Below are 22,500 nucleotides of genomic sequence, written 5' to 3' on the forward strand. Positions count from 1 at the left end.
TGTGAAAGTGTGTGTATCACAATCCTAGTGTGTGTGTAAAGTGTGAACAAAAAGGGACAAGCGGTAGAAAAATGGATGGATGGATGTGTGTATCACAATTCTAGTGTGTGTGTAAAGTGTGAAAGTGTGTGTATCACAATCCTAGTGTGTGTGTAAAGTGTGAAAGTGTGTGTATCACAATCCTAGTGTGTGTGTAAAGTGTGAAAGTGTGTGTATCACAATCCTAGTGTGTGTGTAAAGTGTGAACAAAAAGGGACAAGCGGTAGAAAAATGGATGGATGGATGGGTGTGTGTATCACAATCCTAGTGTGTGTGTAAAGTGTGAACAGGTGTGTATCACAATCCTAGTGTGTGTGCAAGATGTGAAGGTGTGTGTACATCATTGTGTGTGATATTTGACAAACAGTCTATATTATGCACATGTGCACACTGGTTGTGTTTGCTGTGTGTAGACTTGTGTTAATTGTGTAACACTGAGTGTGTGTGCAAAGTGTACCAGCAAGGAGAGGAGCGAGAGAGACAGGGGAGAGAGATAGTGCAGGGGGCGTGGCCAGCAGGGGGCGTGGCCAGCCTGGCCAAGGCTCTTTTTTTCCTCCAGCACCATGGATAGCTCCAGTCTGTGCGCGTGCGTGCGTGTGTGCGTCCGTCCTCACCGCGCGTGTGCGTCCGTGGCGTGGATCGCGGCGTTGCCTTTCTCCTGAAAACTACCTTTTTTGTTGGTTTTTTTTGTTGTTGTCACGAGTGGATCCTGGTCCTCCCGCCTTCCCACTCGTGTTCCGAGCATGGCTGCGTGACCGCGGGGATGTTCCTCCGAGCCACGCGGATCCCACTTTAGGGTACCGGGGAAGTTGGACCCGCATCTACAACACCCGCGTGGGTACGCGGTCCGATTCATTCGGCCGGGATGAGGTCGGACTTTCTGGATCGTTCCTAAAGACCGAGGATCGTGGGGAGGAGGATCGTGGGGAGGAGGATCGTGGGGAGGGGAGACGAGCGTCTGTCCGGGGAAGGAGAGAGACAAAAAACCCCGCCACGGTTCGTATTTGCGTGGTCGCGCGAAGAGGAGGACGGACATGAAGAAGTTTCGGAAGGTTCTGGACGGCTTGACCACGTCGTCCCCCGGCGGCGGCACCGTGGGGTCTCCGTCGTGCGGCAGCGCGGCCGGGACGCCCACCGCGGCGGCGGCGAACACCCCCAAGGAGGTCGACGTGCAGGAGACGCTGGTGTCGGAAAACTTTCAGCTGTGTAAGGTGGGTGCACGCAGGAAAAAAAAATAAATAAAAAAAAATCGCGATTTTTATTCATCCCGATTCTAAATCCAATTTTTTTTAAATTTTTTTTAAGAAGGCTACATTTAAAAAAATAAGTTTTCAGGCAACCAAAATGCACTTTTATAACTTGTAACAAGTTGTGTAATTTTCATTATTACACCAAATGATACTTTGTGAGAGTCTGTTTGAATCGGGAATTGGTTCCGAATCGATTCGTCACCCCAGGAATAGGAATCAGATTGAATCGATTCACACTCATACTATTTTACATTGTTTTTCTGTATGTAAAACTTTAATTATTCTCCTTAAATATTTTTTTGTGTTCATATTTTGGGGTGTCTGGGATGGATTTACATGATTTCTGAGGGGGAAATTGCTACGATTCGATAGAGAATTTTGTATTTTTTATTTATTTTTTTAAATAAAATCCATTCATCATTTTCCAATTTTTATTTGTTATTTTTAAAAAAAATTTTTATACAAAGATTACATTTTTAAATACAATGAAAAACAAGCAAAAAAAAAAACATTCCTTGGGGTGCACAAAAAATGTATTCACATCCGAATCGTAATTCTTATTTATCACAATTCTAAATCCATTAATCATTTTCTAAATGTTCTTTAATTTTTTTTAACGAAGATTACATTTAAAAAAAATCAGTTTTGTTGTTTTCTTTATGTAAAATTATGAATATTCTCCTTAAATCGTGTTTTGTGTTCATATTTTGGGGTGTCTGGGATGGATTTACATGATTTCTGAGGGGGAAATTGCTACGATTCTGTCTTTGTCGGAAGAAAAACGGGGTACAAGTGAATATTTTACTGTACTCACTTGATTAACGGTTTCATCCGATTACGATTCGATTGAGAATTTTGTATTTTTTATTTATTTTTTAAAATAAAATCCCTTCATCATTTTCCAATTTTTTAAAATTATTAGACAAAGATTACATTTTTAAATACAATGAAAAACAAGCAAAAAAAAAAATTCCTTGGGGTGCACAAAAAATTTATTCACATCCAAATCGTAATTCTTATTTATCACAATTCTAAATCCATTAATCATTTTCTAAATTTTCTTTTATTTAAAAAAATTTTTTTTTAACGAAGATTACATTTAAAAAAATCCGTTTTCAGGCTATCTCCATTGTTTTCTGCATGTAAAATTATGATTATTCTCCTTAAATTGTGTTTTGTGTTCCTATTTTGGGTGTCTGGGATGGATTATTTGGATTTACATGATTTCTGAGGGGAAAATTGCTATGATTTTCATACGATTCTGTCTTTGTCGGAGGAAAAACGGGGTACAGGTGAATATTTCACTGTACTCACTCAATTAACAGTTTCATCCGATTACGATTCAATTGATAATTAAAATTTTTTTTTATTTTTATTTTTAAAATAAAATCCAATTATCATTTTCCAATTTTTTTTTTGTATTTTGTATTTTTTTCAAAGATTACATTTTTAAAAATACGTTTCCAGGCAACTAAAAGGCACTTTTATAACTTGTAACAAGTTGTTTAATTTCAATTATTATACCAAATAATACTTTGTGAGAGTCTGTTTGAATCGGGAATCGATTTTGAATCGATTCGTCACCCCAGGAATCAGTATCAAATCGAATCGATTCACATTCCTACTATTTTACATTGTTTTCCTGCATGTAAAACTTTAATTATTCGCTATAAATTGTGTTTTGTGTTCATATTTTGGGATGTCTGGGATGGATTATTTGGATTTACATGATTTCTGAGGGGAAAAATTGCTATGATTTTCATACGATTCTGTCTTTGTCGGAGGAAAAACGGGGTACAAGTGAATATTTCACTGTACTCACTTGATTAACGGTTTCATCTGATTACGATTCGATTGAGAATTTTTTAATTTTTTTATAAAAATCCATTTAAAAATTCTTCATTTACAGTATTATTCTGTCTAAATATTTTACAGATTGTACATTTAAATTGACAGCATACTCAAATTGTTTTAGGGGTTTGTGTTAAAGAATTAGCCTAGTTAGCATATTCAGAGCGTATAAGGCTCATTTTTAATAGCTCACTTGAGAGAACATGTTGTGAGTTGTCCAGTGAAAGGTTGTACAAATGCTTTCAAAGTTAAAATACTCATATACCCGCTCACATGTCACGGAAACACAGGCATTTTTGACGATTTTAGATACAGTGGGGCAGTGGTTAGAGCTTGTGCTTCACAGTGGGTTCGATTCCCGGGCTAGGGGTTCTTTGTGTGTGGAGTTTAACATGTATCTGTTTTTTTCCTACTAATTTACTATAAACACAAACAGTTTACAACTGTAAAAAATTACGGATTCAATATCTACATATCGTAATGTCCTATACATCGTGACTATTTTATAGAGTAAATTCCTGGCAACCACAGATGATGCTATTTAATAGTCCTTTTTAATAGCTCACTCGAAGGAACATGTTGTGAGTTGTCCAGTGAAAGGTTGTGCAAATGCTTTCAAAGTTAAAATACCCGCTCACATGTCACGGAAACACAGGCATTTTTGACGATTTTAGATACAGTGGAACAGTGGTTAGAGCTTGTGCTTCACAGTGAGAGGGTCCTGCGTTCGATTCCCGGGCTAGAGGTTCTTTCTGTGTAGAGTTTTACATGTATCTGTTTTTTTCCTACTAATTTACAATAAACAAAAACAGTTATCAACTGTAAAAATTACGGATTCAATATCTACATATCGTAATGTCCTATGCATCGTGACTATTTTATAGAGTAAATTCCTGGCAACCACAGATGATGCTATTTAATAGTCATTTTTAATAGCTCATTCAAAGGAACATGTTGTGAGTTGTCCAGTGAAAGGTTGTACAAATGCTTTCAAAGTTAAAATACCCGCTCACATGTCACGGAAACACAGGAATTTTTGACGATTTTAGATACAGTGACGCAGTGGTTAGAGCTCGTGCCTCATAGTGAGAGGGTCCTGGGTTCGATTCCCAGGCTCTGGGTTCTTTGTGTGTGGAGTTTGCATGTAAATTCCTGGAAACCACAGATGACGCGTTTTGACCGTAAATCCTATAGTTTTTTTGTGTGTATGTATCAGGTTTTTTTTCATAGTAACTTACGGTGAGCAAAAACAGGGAGTGTAAAATTAACCGTTTTTAATTCACCGTAATTATGGATTTTTTATTTTTCTACAGTGTGTCCGAAAGAGATGATACAGTATCATCTGCTCACAGATGCTCCCTGCTGGTGGTTTGTGCACACTGCAGCGAGTCCTGGATAGTCAGTCACACGCAGGGTTCTCACAAGAACGAGGCAAATAAACATCTGGGCGCAGTTTCGGTATAGGTGCATGGGTGTGTGTCCCCCCCCCCCCGCCCAGGAGAGGAAGTGGGTGACCAGCAGTCTCTCCGTGTTGCATCAGCGAGCACACACAAATGGCGTGGTGACATAACCGGCGTCCCTGCCTTGCATACAGAGTGCACACAAGAGGGACCCTGCAGCCCTGATGTGTTTTGCACCGGGGGGAAGGAGGAGGTGTGGCGGGGTTGTAGGTGTATTTATAGCTTTCCAGAGCTGACTGCGGCGATTATTACTCACGCGCGGAAGAGAAAAGGCTGAATTTCGGCGAGGGCCCGTGAATAATTCATTGTGGAACCCGAGAGTATTTGGCTTGTTGGCGGTGCCACCTTTTCCAAGTGGCCGGTTCGGTTTTCTCCAAAAAGGGGGGACGCTGCAGACGTGATCGCCTCGTCCCGAGCAGGAAGCTGCGCCTTCCTCGCTGAGTGCTCTAACGTGGCGTCGGTGTTAATACGCCGCATCCTTTCCAGCTCTTTGTGCAAAGCAGGATGCGTGCGTGCGTGCGCAGGTGACTTGCACAAAATCACGTAAAAAAACAACAAAAAAAACATCCAAAAAGCGCCAACAAGACTATGTTTGCATCTCAAAGTATTAGCAATATTGCTATTATAAGCGCTAACGCAAAGGAACTACTTTTTGTGGCGCAGTGATCACTAACTAGCTTATGCAAGCTGCTATGTTGACATGCCGAGCTGCTGCATCGCCTCTGAGTTGGGGAAAGTTAACTCTAGACGACAAATCACGCCTCTCACCGATAGTAGAAGGTCGCGGACTAGAGATGTCCGATAGAATCGGACTGCCGATATTATCGGCCGATAAATGCTTTAAAATGTGATATCGGAAATTATCGGCATCGATAGCAAAAAGACTCACAACTGAGGAACAGCTGTATGGCAGTTTTACCAGAATTATTAATAGTTTATAATTATTAAGTCTGTAATAAACATGATTTCTATGCAGTTTAGAAATGTATTATTATTAAATAATGAAAGGAAAAATACGAGCTAAGGGCCATTATTGTATTGGGTTAGAATTACAGCCGTCAAGTGATATTAAAAAAAAAAATCGGATTAATCATGATCATTGGCGTAAAATTTCCTTAAGTCCTTTAAATAAATTGATGTGATTTTATTTTTATTTGTAATTTTTTTACAAAAAATTGCAGAAAAATACAATATATATATGTTTAAATAAATAATAATATAACCTGTTATTTTTTTTACTATGATTATAAATAGAGATGTCCGATAATATCGGACTGCCGATATTATCGGCCGATAAATGCTTTAAAAGGTGATATCGGAAATTATCGGTATCGACAGCAAAAAGACTCACAATTGAGGAACAGCTGTATGGCAGTTTTACCAGAATTATTAATAGTTTATAATCATTAAGTCTGTAATAAACATGATTTCTATACAGTTTAGAAATGTATTATTATTAAATAATGAAAGGAAAAATACGGCCATTATTGTATTGGGTTAGAATTACAGCCGTCAAGTGATATTAAAAAAAAAATCTGATTAATCATGATCATTGGCGTAAAATTTCCTTAAGTCCTTTAAATAAATTGATGTGATTTTATTTTTATTTGTAATTTTTTTACAAAAAATTGCAGAAAAATACAATATATATATGTTTAAATAAATAATAATATAACCTGTAATTTTTTTTACTATGATTATAAATAGAGATGTCCGATAATATCGGACTGCCGATATTATCGGCCGATAAATGCTTTAAAAGGTGATATCGGAAATTATCGGTATCGACAGCAAAAAGACTCACAATTGAGGAACAGCTGTATGGCAGTTTTACCAGAATTATTAATAGTTTATGATCATTAAGTCTGTAATAAACATGATTTCTATACAGTTTAGAAATGTATTATTATTAAATAATGAAAGGAAAAATACGGCCAATATTGTATTGGGTTAGAATTACAGCCATCAAGTGATATTAAAAAAAAAATCGGATTAATCATGATCATTGGTGTAAAATTTCCTTAAGTCCTTTAACTAAATTGATGTGATTTTATTTTTATTTGTAATTTTTTTACAAAAAATTGCAGAAAAATACAATATATATATGTTTAAATAAATAATAATATAACTTGTAATTTTTTACTATGATTATAAATAGAGATGTCCGACAATATCGGACTGCTGATATTATCGGCCGATAAATGCTTTAAAAATGTGATATCGGAAATAATCGGTATCGACAGCAAAAAGACTCACAAATGAGGAACAGCTGTATGGCAGTTTTACCAGAATTATTAATAGTTTATAATTATTAAGTCTGTAATAAACATGATTTCTATGCAGTTTAGAAATGTATTATTATTAAATAATGAAAGGAAAAATACGGCCATTATTGTATTGGGTTAGAATTACAGCCGTCAAGTGATATTAAAAAAAAAAAATCGGATTAATCATGATCATTGGTGTACAATTTCCTTAAGCCCTTTAAATTATTTGATGTGATTTTATTTGTATTTTTTAATTTTTTTACAAAAAATTGCTATGATTATAAATAGAGATGTCCGATAATATCGGACTGCCAAAATTATCGGCCGATAAATGCTTTAAAATGTAATATCTAAAATTATCGGTATCGGTATCAAAAAGTACAATTTATGACTCTTTAAAACGCCGCTTTACGGAGTGGTACACGGACGTAGGGAGGGGTACAGAGCGCCAATAAACCTTAAAGGCACTGCCTTTGCGTGCCAGTCACATAATATCTACGGTTTTTCACACACATAAGTGAATGCAAGGCATACTTGGTCAACAGCCATACAGGTCACACTGAGGGCGGCCGTATAAACAACTTTAACACTGTTACAAATATGCGCCACACTGTGAACCCACACCAAACAAGAATGACAAACACATTTCGGGAGAACATCCGCACCGTAACACAACATAAACAAAACAGAACAAATACCCAGAACCCCTTGCAGCACTAACTCTTCCGGGACGCTACAATATGCACCCCCCGCTAGCCCCTACCCCCCAAACCCCGCCCTCGGAATCGGTAACTAAGAGTTTGACAATATCGGAATATCGGATATCGGCAAAAAAGCCATTATCGGACATCTCTAGTGTGGACATAAAGCCACAAGTTGGTCAACTTTGACATCCATGTTGGTAATTGTGCGAATAACACGAAAACAAATGTTGTTCTACACCAAAAATGGATCTATTTATTATTATATGTGTGAATGTCCAAGCATTCACACAAATACCATTCTCATGCTAGCATGCTAACATTAGCATGTTCATTTTACGTTTTTTTTTTTTTTTTTTGCTAATTCCACAGCCATACAACTTAGAATCATGTAACTTGGTATGAGAGACATGCTAACTGTTAGCATGCTAACCTTTTCAGCTAATTTTACACTTTTTTTTGTTAATTCTCCAGTAATTCATCATAGAGTCATCTAACTTGGTATGTGAGACATGCTAACTGTTAGCATGCTAATATTAGCATGCTAACTTTTTAAGCTAATTTTACACATATATGTACATAATATTTCTTTACATTATTTCCCCCCCCCAGTAAGAATAGATTAATAATGTTAATAATATAATTGTGTAACTGCACAACTTAGTGTGTCAAAAATTCCGCCTGTACGAAATTAATAATGTTCGTTTACATATATTTTTTGTATTTTTATTATTGTACATGTATTTTTCATACATTATTTCTTTATTAATTTCCCCTCGGGGTTTAATAAAGTATTTCTGATTCTGATTCTGATTCTGATATATACCAATGTTTGTTATTGTTGTTGTTTTAATTAATTTACCCATAAGTTAGCATTATTTTTTTTGATTAGCGACCTGACTAAACTTTGTCTGTATTTTAAAAAAAATTAAATTTCGAAAGCTTCTAATATTTTAAATCAGGGGTTTCTAAATTTTTTCCACCAAGGGCCACATACTGTAAGCCAAGTATGCGGGGCCATTTTGTATTTTTTTTAATTTGAATAAAAAAAAAAAAATAAATAAAAAAAATATATACACACACATATATATATATATATATATATATATATATATATATATATATATATATATATATATATATATATATATATATATATATATATATATATATATATATATATATATATATATATATATATATATACATATATATATATATGTATATATATATATATATATATGTATATATATATATATATATATATATATACATATATATATATATGTATATATATATATATATGTATATATATATATATATATATATATATATATATATATATATATATATATATATATATATATATATATATATATATATATATATATATATATATATATATATATATATATATATATATATATATATATATATATATATATATATATATATATATATATATTTAAAGGTAACTAAGTATATTTATATTAATTATTAGTTTGAAAATTGTTCTTATTACATTACGATTTATTGCACATTTTTTTCTTACAACTTTACTATTGTTTTTTCCCCCGACAATATGCCGCAGACCAACAAAACTCAGTCCGTAGGCCCCAAATGGCCGCACTTTGGACACCCCTGGTGTAGTCTGTCCCCTCGCTCAGAGTCAGCTGGGATAGGCTCCAGCTCAGATAAGCCTTAAAAATAAAAAATGGACAGGAACACGCCAGAGATTAGCATTAGCTCAGCAAAAGTAAACAAGGAGAAAAAAATCAATCCCAATTTATCGTTATAGCCTTCATGTCACGCCGTGCTTGACAGTCGAGTTATGTGTTTTGAGTTTTCCCCTGTTTAGATCCTGTCCAGCGCTCTTATTTTGTAGTTTCCACTTCCTGTCACTTGTCTTTGCAGCACCTTTACTTTGTTTGCCACGTTTCGTACACAAGTCCATTCATGCTTCTCACGTGTAAAAACTGTTGCCGACTGCTTGCGTGGCTCCCCCCCGCTTCATGTGCACTCCTAGCTGCACTAGTGCTTTGTTTATATACCTTTTACTCCTGCTCTCCTCTGCATTTTGGGATCGCAATCTAAATGTGTAAATAATATTTTTTTCACAAAATCTGAGCTGCTTTCTGAATGACAAAAAAACTCATATTTTGAAGTATTGTATTTTATTTTGTAAGCGTGTGTGCTTATGTCGCTAACTTCTCCAAGTTAGTCATGACTTCTGCAGCGTGGGAAGACGCTATAACTCTTTTTTTTTTTAATCCCGTTTCATTGGTTTATACGTTTCAAAATGATGTGGTGGGTGTTGTGGGTGCAGAAGTGCTGATAGAAGCGTTTATTGAAATCTCCCTCAGACTGAATGAAGACAAGTGTGAAATGTGAGGTAGCAGGTGGCTGAGAGGCTCATTGAATCTCTCCTCTCCTTTCTAGCAGAGGAGGGATGAGGGAGACCATGAAGTGGATCACTCACAGGCTTTTCTTATTGCTTGTTTGACTGACAAGGAGCTGAGAGAAAGGACTTGAAACATTTTTTATATATATATATAAAAAAAAATAGCCTGTTTGTTTTTGGGTCATTTTTACATTGCATTGTTGGCACTTTGTATTTTATGTTTATTTAAGCATATGCAAAAACTAGTGCTGACATTTTTAAAATCAGATTAATTATATCAGTGGTCCCCAACCACCGGGCCGCACAAGAAATTAAAAAAAAAAATAAAAAAAAAATGTTTTTTTTTTTTTTTTTTTTTAATGAAATCAACATAAAAATCACAATATATACATTATATATATATATATATATAGATCAATACAGTCTGCAGGGATACAGTCCGTAAGCACACATGATTGTATTTATTTATGTAAAAAAAAAAAAAAAAAAAAAAAAAAAAAATTTTTTATTTTTTATTTTTTTTTAAATACAGCCCCCCCCCGGTCCGTGGGACAAATTTTCAAGCGTTGACCGGTCCGCAGCTACAAAAAGGTTGGGGACCACTGAATTAGATGACATTTTTCATGACTATTCACAGTAAATGACTTGCCTGCAAAATTGAAATGTCACGTTGTGTAAATGGTAAAAAAAAAGAGAATACAATGATTTGCTAATCCTTTTCAACTACGGTCCGCGGACCATATGGTACCGGGCCGCGCAAGAAATTAATTTAAAAAAAAAAAAAAATTTTTTTTTTTTTTTTTAAATTAATTTCTTGCCCATTTAAATGAAATCAACATAAAAATCACAATATATACATTATATATCAATATAGATCAATACAGTCTGCAGGGATACAGTCCGTAAGTACACATGATTGTATTTATTTATGTAAATAAAAAAAATAAAAAACATTTTTTTTTTTTTTTTTTTTTAAATACAGCCCCCCCCGGTCCGTGGGACAAATTTTCAAGCGTTGACCGGTCCACAGCTACAAAAAGGTTGGGGACCACTGAATTAGATGACATTTTTCATGACTATTTACAGTAAATGACTTGCCTGCAAAATTGAAATGTCACGTTGTGTAAATGGTAAAAAAAAAAGAGAATACAATGATTTGCTAATCCTTTTCAACTACGGTCCGCGGACCGTATGGTACCGGGCCGCACAAGAAATTAAAAAAAAAAAAAATATATATATATATATATATATATTTTTTTTTTTAATGAAATCAACATAAAAATCACAATATATACATTATATATCAATATAGATCAATACAGTCTGCAGGGATACAGTCCGTAAGTACACATGATTGTATTTATTTATGTAATACAGCCCCCCCCGGTCCGTGGGACAAATTTTCAAGCGTTGACCGGTCCGCAGCTACAAAAAGGTTGGGGACCACTGAATTAGATGACATTTTTCATGACTATTCACAGTAAATGACTCGCCTGCAAAATTGAAATGGCACGTTGGGTAAATGGTAAATAAAAAGAGAATACAATGATTTGCGAATCCTTTTCAACTTATATTCAATTGAATAGACTGCAAAAACAACTGAGAATTTTTTGTTGTTGTTGCAAATAATCATTAACTTAGAATTTAATGGCAGCAACGCATTGCAAAAAAAGTTGCCACAGGGGCTTTTTTACCACTGTGTTACATGGCCTTTCCTTTTAACAACACTCAGTAAAGGTTTGGGAACTGAGGAGACACATTTTTGAAGTGGAATTATTTCCCGTTCTTGCTTGATGTACAGCTTAAGTTGTTCAACAGTCCGGGGGTCTCCTTTGTGCTATTTTAGGCTTCATAATGCACCACACATTTTCAATGGGAGACAGGTCTGGACTACAGGCAGGCCAGTCTAGTACCCACACTCTTTTACTATGAAGCCACGCTGTTGTAACACGTAACTTGGCATTGTCTTGCTGAAATAAGCAGGGGCGTCCATGGTAACGTTGCTTGGATGGCAACATATGTTGCTCCAAAACCTGTATGTACCTTTCAGCATTAATGGTGCCTTCACAGATGTGTAAGTTACCCATGTCTTGGGCACTAATACACCCCCATACCATCACACATGCTGGCTTTTACACTTTGCGCCTAGAACAATCCGGATGGTTCTTTTCCTCTTTGGTCCGGAGGACACGACGTCCACAGTTTCCAAAAACAATTTGAAATGTGGACTCGTCAGACCACAGAACACTTTTCCACTTTGCATCAGTCCATCTTAGATGAGCTCAGGCCCAGCGAAGCCGGTGGCGTTTCTGGGTGTTGTTGATAAATGGCTTTGACTTTGCATAGTAGAGTTTTAACTTGCACTTACAGATGTAGCGACCAACTGTAGTTGCTGACAGTGGTTTTCTGAAGTGTTCCTGAGCGCATGTGGTGATATCATTTACACACTCATGTCACTTTTTGATGCAGTACAGCCTGAGGGATCGAAGGTCCGTAATATCATTGCTTACGTGCAGTGATTTCTCCAGTTCTCTGAACCTTTTGATGATATTACGGAGCGTAGATGGTGAAATCCCTAAATTCCTTGCAATAGCTGGTTGAGAAATGTTGTTCTTAAACTGTTCAACAATTTGCCCCCGCATTTGTTGACAAAGTGGTGACCCTCGCCCCGTCCTTGTTTGTGAATAACTGAGCATTTCATGGAATCTACTTTTATACCCAATCATGGCACCCACCTGTTCCCAATTTGCCTGTTCACCTGCGGGATGTTCCAGTAAGTGTTTGATGAGCGTTCCTCAACTTTCTCGGTCTTTTTTGCCACTTGTGCCAGCTTTTTTGAAACATGTCGCAGGCATCAAATTCCAAATGAGCGGATATTTGCAAAAAATAAAGAAGTTTACCAGTTCAAACTAGGGATGTCCGATAATGGCTTTTTGCCGATGTCCGATATTCCGAAATTGTCCAACTCTTTAATTACCAATACCGATATCAACCGATACCGATATCAACCGATATATGCAGTCGTGGAATTAACACATTATTATGCCTAATTTGGACAACCAGGTATGGTGAAGATAAGGTACTTTTTTAAAAAATTAGTAAAATAAGATAAATAAATTAAAAACATTTTCTTGAATAAAAAAGAAAGTACAACAATATAAAAACAGTTACATAGAAACTAGTAATGAATGAAAATTAGTAAAATTAACTGTTAAAGGTTAGCACTATTAGTGGACCAGCAGCACGCACAATCATGTGTGCTTACGGACTGTATCCCTTGCAGACTGTATTGATATATATTGATATATAATGTAGGAACCAGAATATTAATAACAGAAAGAAACAACCCTTTTGTGTGAATGAGTGTAAATGGGGGAGGGAGGTTTTTTGGGTTGGTGCACTAATTGTAAGTGTATTTTGTGTTTTTTATGTGGATTTAATTAAAAAAAACAAAAAACAAAACAAAAAAAAACGATACCGATAATAAAAAAAAACGATACCAATAATTTCCGATATTACATTTTAACGCATATATCGGCTGATAATATCGGCAGGCCGATATTATCGGACATCTCTAGTTCAAACGTTAAATATCTTGTCTTTGCAGTCTGTTCCATTGAATATAAGTCGAAAAGGATTTGCAAATCATTTTATTTTGTTTTTATTTACCATTTACACAACGTGACGACGTCACTGCTTTTGGGTTTTGTAAAAACCTGCGTATCCTTTCAGGTAATCATCCGTGGTTAAGGTCAAATATCCCATTTTGCTTGAGCCCAAATACAGATCAGCAGGTACCAAAAATGAAGAAAAGTTGCTTTTGCATAATATTGCGGAACAAAACGGCAGATAATATGTCTTACCTTATACACACACCATAATAATACTCCTATGTTGAAGCACAGTACAATCCTTTAAGCCAGTGGTCCCCAACCACCGGGCCGTGGCCCGGTGCCGGTCCGCGGCCCGATTGGTACCAGGCCGCGCAAGAAATTTATTAATTTTTTTTTGTTTTTTTTTTGTTAATTCAACATAAAAAACACAATATATACATTATATATCAATATAGATTATTTCAGTCTGCAGGGATACAGTCCGTAAGCACACATGATTGTATTTCTTTATGAAAAAAAAAAAAAAAAAAAAAAAAAAAAAAAATTCCACCCCCCCATCCCTGGTCTGTGGGACAAATTTTCAACCGTTGACCGGTCCCCAGCTACAAAAAGGTTGGGGACCACTGCTTTAAGCGGTGTGGCTTCATAGCTAAGTCCTACTAAAACATTTTTGATAGATTTTTGAGCGCCGTGTGTAATGTTCTATATTTTCAATGGAACATATAACATGTCGTTGTTTACTTGAGTCATATTGCAGTCTACACGTATCTCTTATGTGTGACTGCCATCTACTGGTCACACTTATCATTACACCATGTACCAAATAAAAAAACTCCGAGGTCGGTAAGCACTACCAGAGTTATTCCGTACATTAGGCACTGTCCAGTTTTGAGACAAAAAAAATACAACATTTAAGTGCGCCTTATAGTCCGGAAAATACGGTGTTTGGCTGGATTTAAAAGTTCGTAAATCGAAAAGTTTGCAAATGGAGTGTTCCGACGATACTCCTGTTTGTGTAGAGATGTGCAGCACTTTGTACCCGCTGACAAGCTAACTGCACTAAATTGCGTGGGAGCACTGAAAGATGTCAGGAGGCTAAATGGAAGAAAAAAAAAGTCTGATATATAAATTGGTTTTCTTTATGTCCCTTCAATCGTTACTCGTCCATAAAGGCGGACGAGCGTGCCACGCTCATACATTTTTTAAAAGTCAGGTTGGCGGAGATGATGTGTTGGACTAGCTGTCGATACGGGCTCGCAACGATACTGTTGAAATATTTAAGTCATACGGCGGTTGAACTCCATATTTGGAAAGGACAAAACATACAGCAGCACATTGGCTGCACCGTCAGTCTGTGCAAACACTTCCAAAAGGGAACAATGTGTGCTCAAAAAATGGAAAAAAACCGGATGATGTCAGACACTGTTGGACATCAACAGGGGTCACCAACGCGGTGCCCGCGGGCACCAGGTAGCCCGTAAGGACCAGATGAGTAGCCCGCTGGCCTGTTCTAAAAATAGCTGAAATAGCAGCACTTACCAGTGAGCTGCCTCTATTTTTTAAATTGTATTTATTTACTAGCAAGCTGGTCTCGCTTTGCCCGACATTTTTAATTCTAAGAGAGACAAAACTCAAATAGAATTTGAAAATCCAAGGAAATATTTTAAAGACTTGGTCTTCACTTGTTTAAATAAATTCATTAATTTTTTTTTACTTTGCTTCTTATAACTTTCAGAAAGACAATTTTAGATAAAAAATACAACCTTAAAAATGATTTTAGGATTTTTAAACATATACCTTTTTACCTTTTAAATTCATTCCTCTTCTTTCCTGACAATTTAAATCAATGTTCAAGTAAAAATTTTTTTTATTGTAAAGAAAAATAAATAACTTTTAATTTAATTCTTCATTTTAGCTTCTGTTTTTTCGACAAATAATATTTGTGAAATATTTCTTCAAACTTATTATGATTAAAATTCAAAACAATTATTCTGGCAAATCTAGAAAATCTGTAGAATCAAATTTAAATCTTATTTCAAAGTCTTTTGAATTTCTTTTAAAATTTTTGTTCTGGAAAATCTAGAAGAAATAATGATTTGTCTTTGTTAGAAATATAGCTTGGTCCAATTTGTTATATATTCTAACAAAGTGCAGATTGGATTTTAACCTATTTAAAAAATGTCATCAAAATTCTAAAATGAATCTTAATCAGGAAAAATTACTAATGATGTTCCATAAATTCTTTTTTAAAATTTTTTCAAAAAGATTCGAATTAGCTAGTTTTTCTCTCCTTTTTTTCGGTTGAATTTTGAATTTTAAAGAGTCGAAATTGAAAATGAACTATGTTTCAAAATTTAATTGTCATTTTTTTCGTGTTTTCTCCTCTTTTAAACCGTTCAATTAAGTGTAAATATCATTAATTATTAATAATAACATAGAGTTAAAGGTAAATTGAGCAAATGGGCTATTTCTGGCAATTTATTTAAGTGTGTATCAAACTGGTAGCCCTTCGCATTAATCACTACCCAAGAAGTAGCTCTTGGTTTTTTAGACGGCTAGGAGACCCCGAGAGTAACAAGCGGTTGCCTTGTTGCCTTTCCATTAAGAACAATAAATTAGTTTTTAGTATAAGTTTGCTGGTTTCAAGAAATGTAATGCCGAGCGCATATAATTATGTCAAGATAATGGCACCAGCATTTACTTCATTTAAGAATATTTTTCAACATATTGAGCAAAAAGGTCTATCTTTTTTTTCTACCAAGAAAAGTGCACTTGTTATTAGTGAGAATATACTTATTTTAAGCTATTTTTGGGTTCATTGACGTTAGCTAATTTGACCTGTTTTGGAAAGTCTTGACAAGCCAAATTTTTTTTGTTTTATTGGCTGATAATTTTGCTTAGTTCAAATAAAATACCCCTCATTTTTGTATTTTTTTTCCCTTGTTTTTGAACACTGACTTTTTGCAGTGTGTAAATGGTAAATTTGTGCCGGTATGAGGGTGACGGAGGCCAGCCCATTTGGCTGGGTCATGTATACGTTAGTGAACTGCACCTTAAGATAGCTTGGTAGCTAGGATGCTCGTCGCTCACGCGGACGACCCTGGCTCGAGTGCAGGGCGGAAACGGAATTGTCAGGTTATAACACTGATGACATCTATTAAACAAGGCAAGAAGCAAAGAATTAAACAAAGACAGAAGTCAATTTGGCTCAATTTGAGGAGAAACGTCTGGGCTGTACTCTTTGTACCGTTCCACCACGCTCTAAGTTCCACCACGCTCTGGCGAAAGATTGTACGCCCCCTCTTTTATTTGGACTTTCCCTGATTACGTGGCAACAGCTGTTTCTAAGGGACGGGGGGCCGTAAACAGCCATCGCCTTTGATTACAACAGTTCAAAAGAAAAGGTCGTAAAACAGTTCAAAGAAGAGGTCGTAAAACAGTTTGGGCAGATCCTGCGTTCTCTCCGCGTTGTAGTTCTTGGGTCAAAACAATATCTTTCTGTTGATTACAATACATGAAAGAAACAGAACACCTTCATGTTGCTTCCCATGCTACACAGTGGAGTTTTACAAGCCTTTTGATTGGTAAGATCAAAGACAGCTTTTGGAACTCATGGAAACACAAAGTTTTGTGATAACTTAGATACAATTATTCTAACAGAATAGCAGGAGACTGAACCACGCGGGCTAGAGTGGTGCCGTGACCCGGATGAGTGTGAGGTTTAAGTGGGTGAGTGTAACCGAGGCCAGCCAGTGTAGCCTGGGGCTTTAGCTCGGTCGCTAGGACGCTCGTCTCTCATTAGGACAACGCAAGCTTGAGTCCCGGGCCGTGACCCGGATTCACGGCCCGGGCAGAACGGGAAAAGCAGGGACTGAACCAAGCAGATTACAGTGGTGCTGTGACCCGGATTAAAATTCCAGGCGCAACAGAAAAAGCAGGGAATGAACCACGTGGGTTAGAGTGGTGCCGTGACCCGGATGAGAGCAAGGTTTAGGTGGGTGAGTGTAATGGAGGCCAGCTAGTGTGGCTGGGTCATGTATACGTTGGCAAAAGTCACTCCCCGACGACCTCAAGAGCAGTGCTGGCTATACGGGTTGATAGGCCAGGCTTTTAGCTCGGTAGCTAGGATGCTCGCGTCTCACGCGGACGACCCATGTAAGAGTGCTGGGCAGAACAGATTAGCAGGAGACTGAACCAAGCACGTTACAGTGGTGCCGTGACCTGGATTAGAGTTCAAGGCAGAACAGAAAAAGCAGAGAATGAGCCATGTGGGTTAGAATGGTGCCGTGACCCGGACTAGAGTGAGGTTTAGGTGGGTGAGTGTAACCGAGGACAGCCAGTGTAGCCTGGGGCTTTTAGCTCGGTGGCTAGGACGCTCGTCTCTCATGCAGACGACACAAGTTTGAGTTCTGGGCGAAACAGAAAAGCAGGGACTGAACCAAAGCAGGTTCCAGTGATGCCGTGACCCGGATTCGAGGCCCGGGCAGAATGGGAAAAACAGTGACTGAACCAAGCAGGTTACAGTGGTGCCGTGACCCGGATTAGAGTTCAAAAAGCAGAAAATGAACCACGTGGTTTGGAGTGGTGCCGTGACCCGGATGAGACCGAGGTTTAGGTGGGTGAGTGCAATGGAGGCCAGCTAGTGTGACTGGGTCATGTATACGTTGGGAAAAAGTCACTTCCTGACGACCTCAAGAGCAGTGCTGGCTATCGGGTTGATAGGCCCGGGCTTTTAGCTCGGTCGCTAGGATGCTAGTCTGTCATGCAGATGACCCAAGTTTGAGTCCCAGGCGAAACAGAAAAGCAGAGACTCTAACTATGCAGGTGACTACAGTGGTGCCGTGACCCGGATTCGAGATGGCAAAAGCAATGACTGAACCGCCGACAACAGTCCGGATGGTTCTTTTCCTCTTTGGTCCGGAGAACACGACGTCCACAGTTTCCAAAAACAATTTGAAATGTGGACTCATTTATCAACAACACCCAGAAACGCCGCTGGCTTTTCTGGGTGTTGTTGATAAACGGCTTTGACTTTGCATAGTAGAGTTTTAACTTGCACTTACAGATGTAGCGACCAACTGTAGTTACTGACAGTGGCTTTCTGAAGTGTTCCCGAGCCCATGTGGTGATGTCCTTTACACACCGATGTCGCTTTTTAATGCAGTGCCGCCTGGGGGATCGAAGGGATTGCTTACGTGCAGAGATTTCTCCAGGTTCTCTGAACCTTTTCCTGTCAGACTCACTTTTTGGACCTTGAGGAAAGCCACAATAAATTGAGGCCACTTGACTATCACACGTGTTTAAAGGATTCATATTTTAGGATCTGGAGCTTGTTAAAAAGTGAACCCCCGGGACATCTGCAGGCCATTTGCATTTATAACACCCTGAAAGGAAATGATTAATATCAAAATGAGATTTGCAAATGACCCTTTACACCAGCAAAATCACACGGAATAAAAAAAAAAAAAAAAAAAAAAAAGCCATCCAATGTCAATTAGGATAATTAGAAGTCATTTTTATAGGAGGGTGTGATTACTTTACATTTTCTTTGCAGCTCGCCCCTCTGGAAGACCAAAAGGAATTGTAATAAGATCTTTTTTTTTTTACACATTTGCTAGATTCTATCTATCTTTGGAGTGGTGTATGATACCACCAAGGGTGGATGATACTGCTACCAATCTGTGATACCAGGCACATACAGGTCCAGTGTTGCTGATAGTCTGCTACTCTAAAATGTATTTTTATTTGTTTTGCTTTGCATTTTCTCTTTTCAAGACTTTCCTGTCTTGACGCGTCCATGTTGTCCTTGGTCTACCAGTATGCTCGCCTTTTACACAATGCCCCGTGTTGCTTGTACCTGGTCCAGACGTTCCACAACTGACGGTGAACAATCCACATTAGAGATCGACCGATTATCGGCGCTGATATTTGGTATTTTCACGTTTATCGGTATTGGCCTTTTTTATTTTTTATAAACCGAGCTACATCAGCTCCTTCACTGGCTTCCTGTTCCACTCAGGATTGAATTCAAAGTCTCCCTACTAACCCACCAGTGCCTCCATGGAAATGCCCCCCTCTACCTCAAAGAACTACTCACCCCCAAATCCTCCACACGACACCTCCGCTCCGGACAGGCTAACCTCCCTCCAACCTCCGAGGACAAAGCTACGAACAATGGGCTTTCTGCTCCCCCGCTCCCAGGCTGTGGAACGCTCTCCCTGACCACCTGAGGGCACCACAGACTGTGAATGCTTTTAAAAAAGGCTTAAAAACACTTATTTTTAAAAAAGCCTTTTTTTTTAGATACATGCATACTAGTTTTAGCTATTTGGCTGTTCTAGTTTTTATTATTTATTTATTATTATCATCTTTTTATTATTTTTTTTAATTTTTTTTTAATACACTGTAGTACTTTGAGGTTGTTTACTCAATGTAAAGTGCTTTTTACATATAAAATCTATTATTATTATTAGAGATGTCCGATAAATGCGTTAAAATGTAATATCGGAAATTATCGGTATCGTTTTTTTTATTATCAGTATCGTTTTTTTTTTTTTTTTTTTTTTTTTTTTTTTTTTATTAAATCCACATAAAAAACACAAGATACACTTACAATTAGTGCACCAACCCAAAAAAACTCCCTCCCCCATTTACACTCATTCACACTCATTCACACAAAAGGGTTGTTTCTTTCTGTTATTAATATTCTGCTTCCTACATTATATATCAATATATATCAATACAGTCTGCAAGGGATACAGTCCGTAAGCACACATGATTGTGCGTGCTGCTGGTCCACTAATAATACTAACCTTTAACAGTTAATTTTACAAATTTTCATTAATTACTAGTTTCTATGTAACTGTTTTTATATTGTTTTACTTTCTTTTTTATTCAAGAAAATGTTTTTAATTTATTCATCTTATTTTATCTGATTCATTTTTTTAAAAAGTACCTTATCTTCACCATACCTGGTTGTCTAAATTAGGCATAATAATGTGTTAATTCCACGACTGTATATATCGGTTGATATCGGTATCGGTTGATATCGGTATCGGTAATTAAAGTGTTGGACAATATCGGCATATCGGATATCGGCAAAAAGCCATTATCGGACATCCCTAATTATTATTATTATTATCATATACACATATGATGCCAGTATTTGGTATTAAAAACATAGTAATCAGTGAAGTAGATATTTATAACATTAATATTTAAAAAATTTTCCCAGTAGATTTTCCATATTTTGAAATTCAATGGTTGATGCTCCTTAGCGCCGCCCTAGTGGCTTCCATGGAGCTTTTTCCAAAATGTATGAATTTTTGTTGTTGTTTTGTTTAAATATGGTTTCCTTAGGAGGACAAACCTTCCTAATTGTTAATATGTTTGTGTTTATGCTTCACTGTTGAGCGCCGTTTTGTCCTACTAATTTCGACGGTCCTTGAACTCACCATAGTTGTGCGGACTGTGACGCAACAGTTTGTTTACATGTACAACTTTCTTATTCGTCCTTCGCTTTGTAATTTGTTTACATTTTTGATTTTGATTTTTTAAATTATTATTTAAAGTAGGTATGTCCGATAATGGCCTTTTTGCCGATATCCGATATTCTGATATTGTCCAACTCTTAATGACCGATTCCGATATCAACCGATACCGATATATACAGTCGTGGATTCAACACATTATTATGCCTACTTTTGTCGTGATGCCCCGCTGGATGCATTAAACAATGTAACAAGGTTTTCCAAAATAAATCAACTCGAGTAAGGGGTAGCGGGGGGTGCATATTGTAGCGCCCCGCAAGAGTTAGTGCTGCAAGGGGTTCTGGGTATTTGTTCTGTTGTGTTTATATTGTGTTACGGTGCGGATGTTCTCCTGAAATGTGTTTGTCATTCTTGTTTGGTGTGGGTTCACAGTGTGGCGCATATTTGTAACAGTGTTAAAGTTGTTTATACGGCCACCCGCAGTGTGACCTGTATGGCTGTTGACCAAGTATGCCCTGCATTCACTTGTGTGTGTGAAAAGCCGTAGATATTATGTGACTGGGCCGGCACGCACAGGAAGTGCCTTTAAGGTTTATTGGCGCTCTGAACTTTTCCCTACGTCCGTGTACACAGCGGCGTTTTAAAAAGTCATACATTTTACTTTTTGAAACCGATACCGATAATTTTGAAACCGATACCGATAATTTCCGATATTACATTTTAAAGCATTTATCGGCCGATAATATCGGCAGTCCGATATTATCGGACATCCCTAATTTAAAGATGTATACTGTCAGGTTCAAACACTGATGGCATCTATTAAACGGACAAAGAAGCAAGGAATTAAACCGAGACAGAATTAAATTTGGCTCAATGAGGAGAAACGCGTAGACCTGTACCCTTGAACAGTGTCTCACCACGCTCTGACGAAAGATTGCACGCCTCCTTTTTTATTTGGACTTTCCCTGATTACGTGGCAACAGCTGTTTCTAAAGGGACGGGGGTCTTAAACAGCCGCTGCCTTTGGTTACAAAACAGTTCAACAAAAAGGTCGGTTCAAAGAAAAGGTCGTAAACAGCCGTTGCCCTCGGTCACAAAACAGTTCATTAGATTATTTTGCGAGCGCCGTTTTGGCCTACTAATTTCGACGGTCCTTGAACTCACCATAATTGTGTGGACTGTGATGCAACAGTTTGTTTACATGTATAACTTTCTTACTTGTCATTCGTTTTGTCATTTGTTTACATTTTTTGTTTTATTTCATTTATTATTATTTAAAGACGTCTACTGTCAGGTTCAAACACTGATGACATCTATTAAACGGACAAAGAAGCAAGGAATTAAACAGAAACAGAATAAAATTGGGCTCAATGAGGAGAAACGCGTAGAAGTAGACCTGTACCGTTCAGTGTCCCACCACGCTCTGA

At 37.1% G+C, this 22,500-nt stretch overlaps 1 protein-coding gene across 7 annotated transcripts in view; it reads left to right on the forward strand.

The window, feature by feature from the left end:
• Positions 1–999: 999 nt before the first annotated feature.
• The window catches only part of stxbp5l (syntaxin binding protein 5L), a 516,749-nt gene continuing 495,248 nt past the window's right edge, over positions 1,000–22,500 (forward strand). For all 7 annotated transcript variants that reach the window (XM_062067482.1, XM_062067484.1, XM_062067485.1 and 4 more), the window contains exon 1: positions 1,000–1,250. In XM_062067482.1, coding sequence (XP_061923466.1) covers positions 1,074–1,250 — 177 coding nt within the window. In that variant the 5' untranslated portion in view covers positions 1,000–1,073. The remainder of the gene's footprint in view (positions 1,251–22,500) is intronic.

The sequence above is a fragment of the Entelurus aequoreus genome, linkage group LG13 (genome assembly GCF_033978785.1).
Source record: "Entelurus aequoreus isolate RoL-2023_Sb linkage group LG13, RoL_Eaeq_v1.1, whole genome shotgun sequence".
NCBI lineage: Eukaryota > Metazoa > Chordata > Actinopteri > Syngnathiformes > Syngnathidae > Entelurus > Entelurus aequoreus.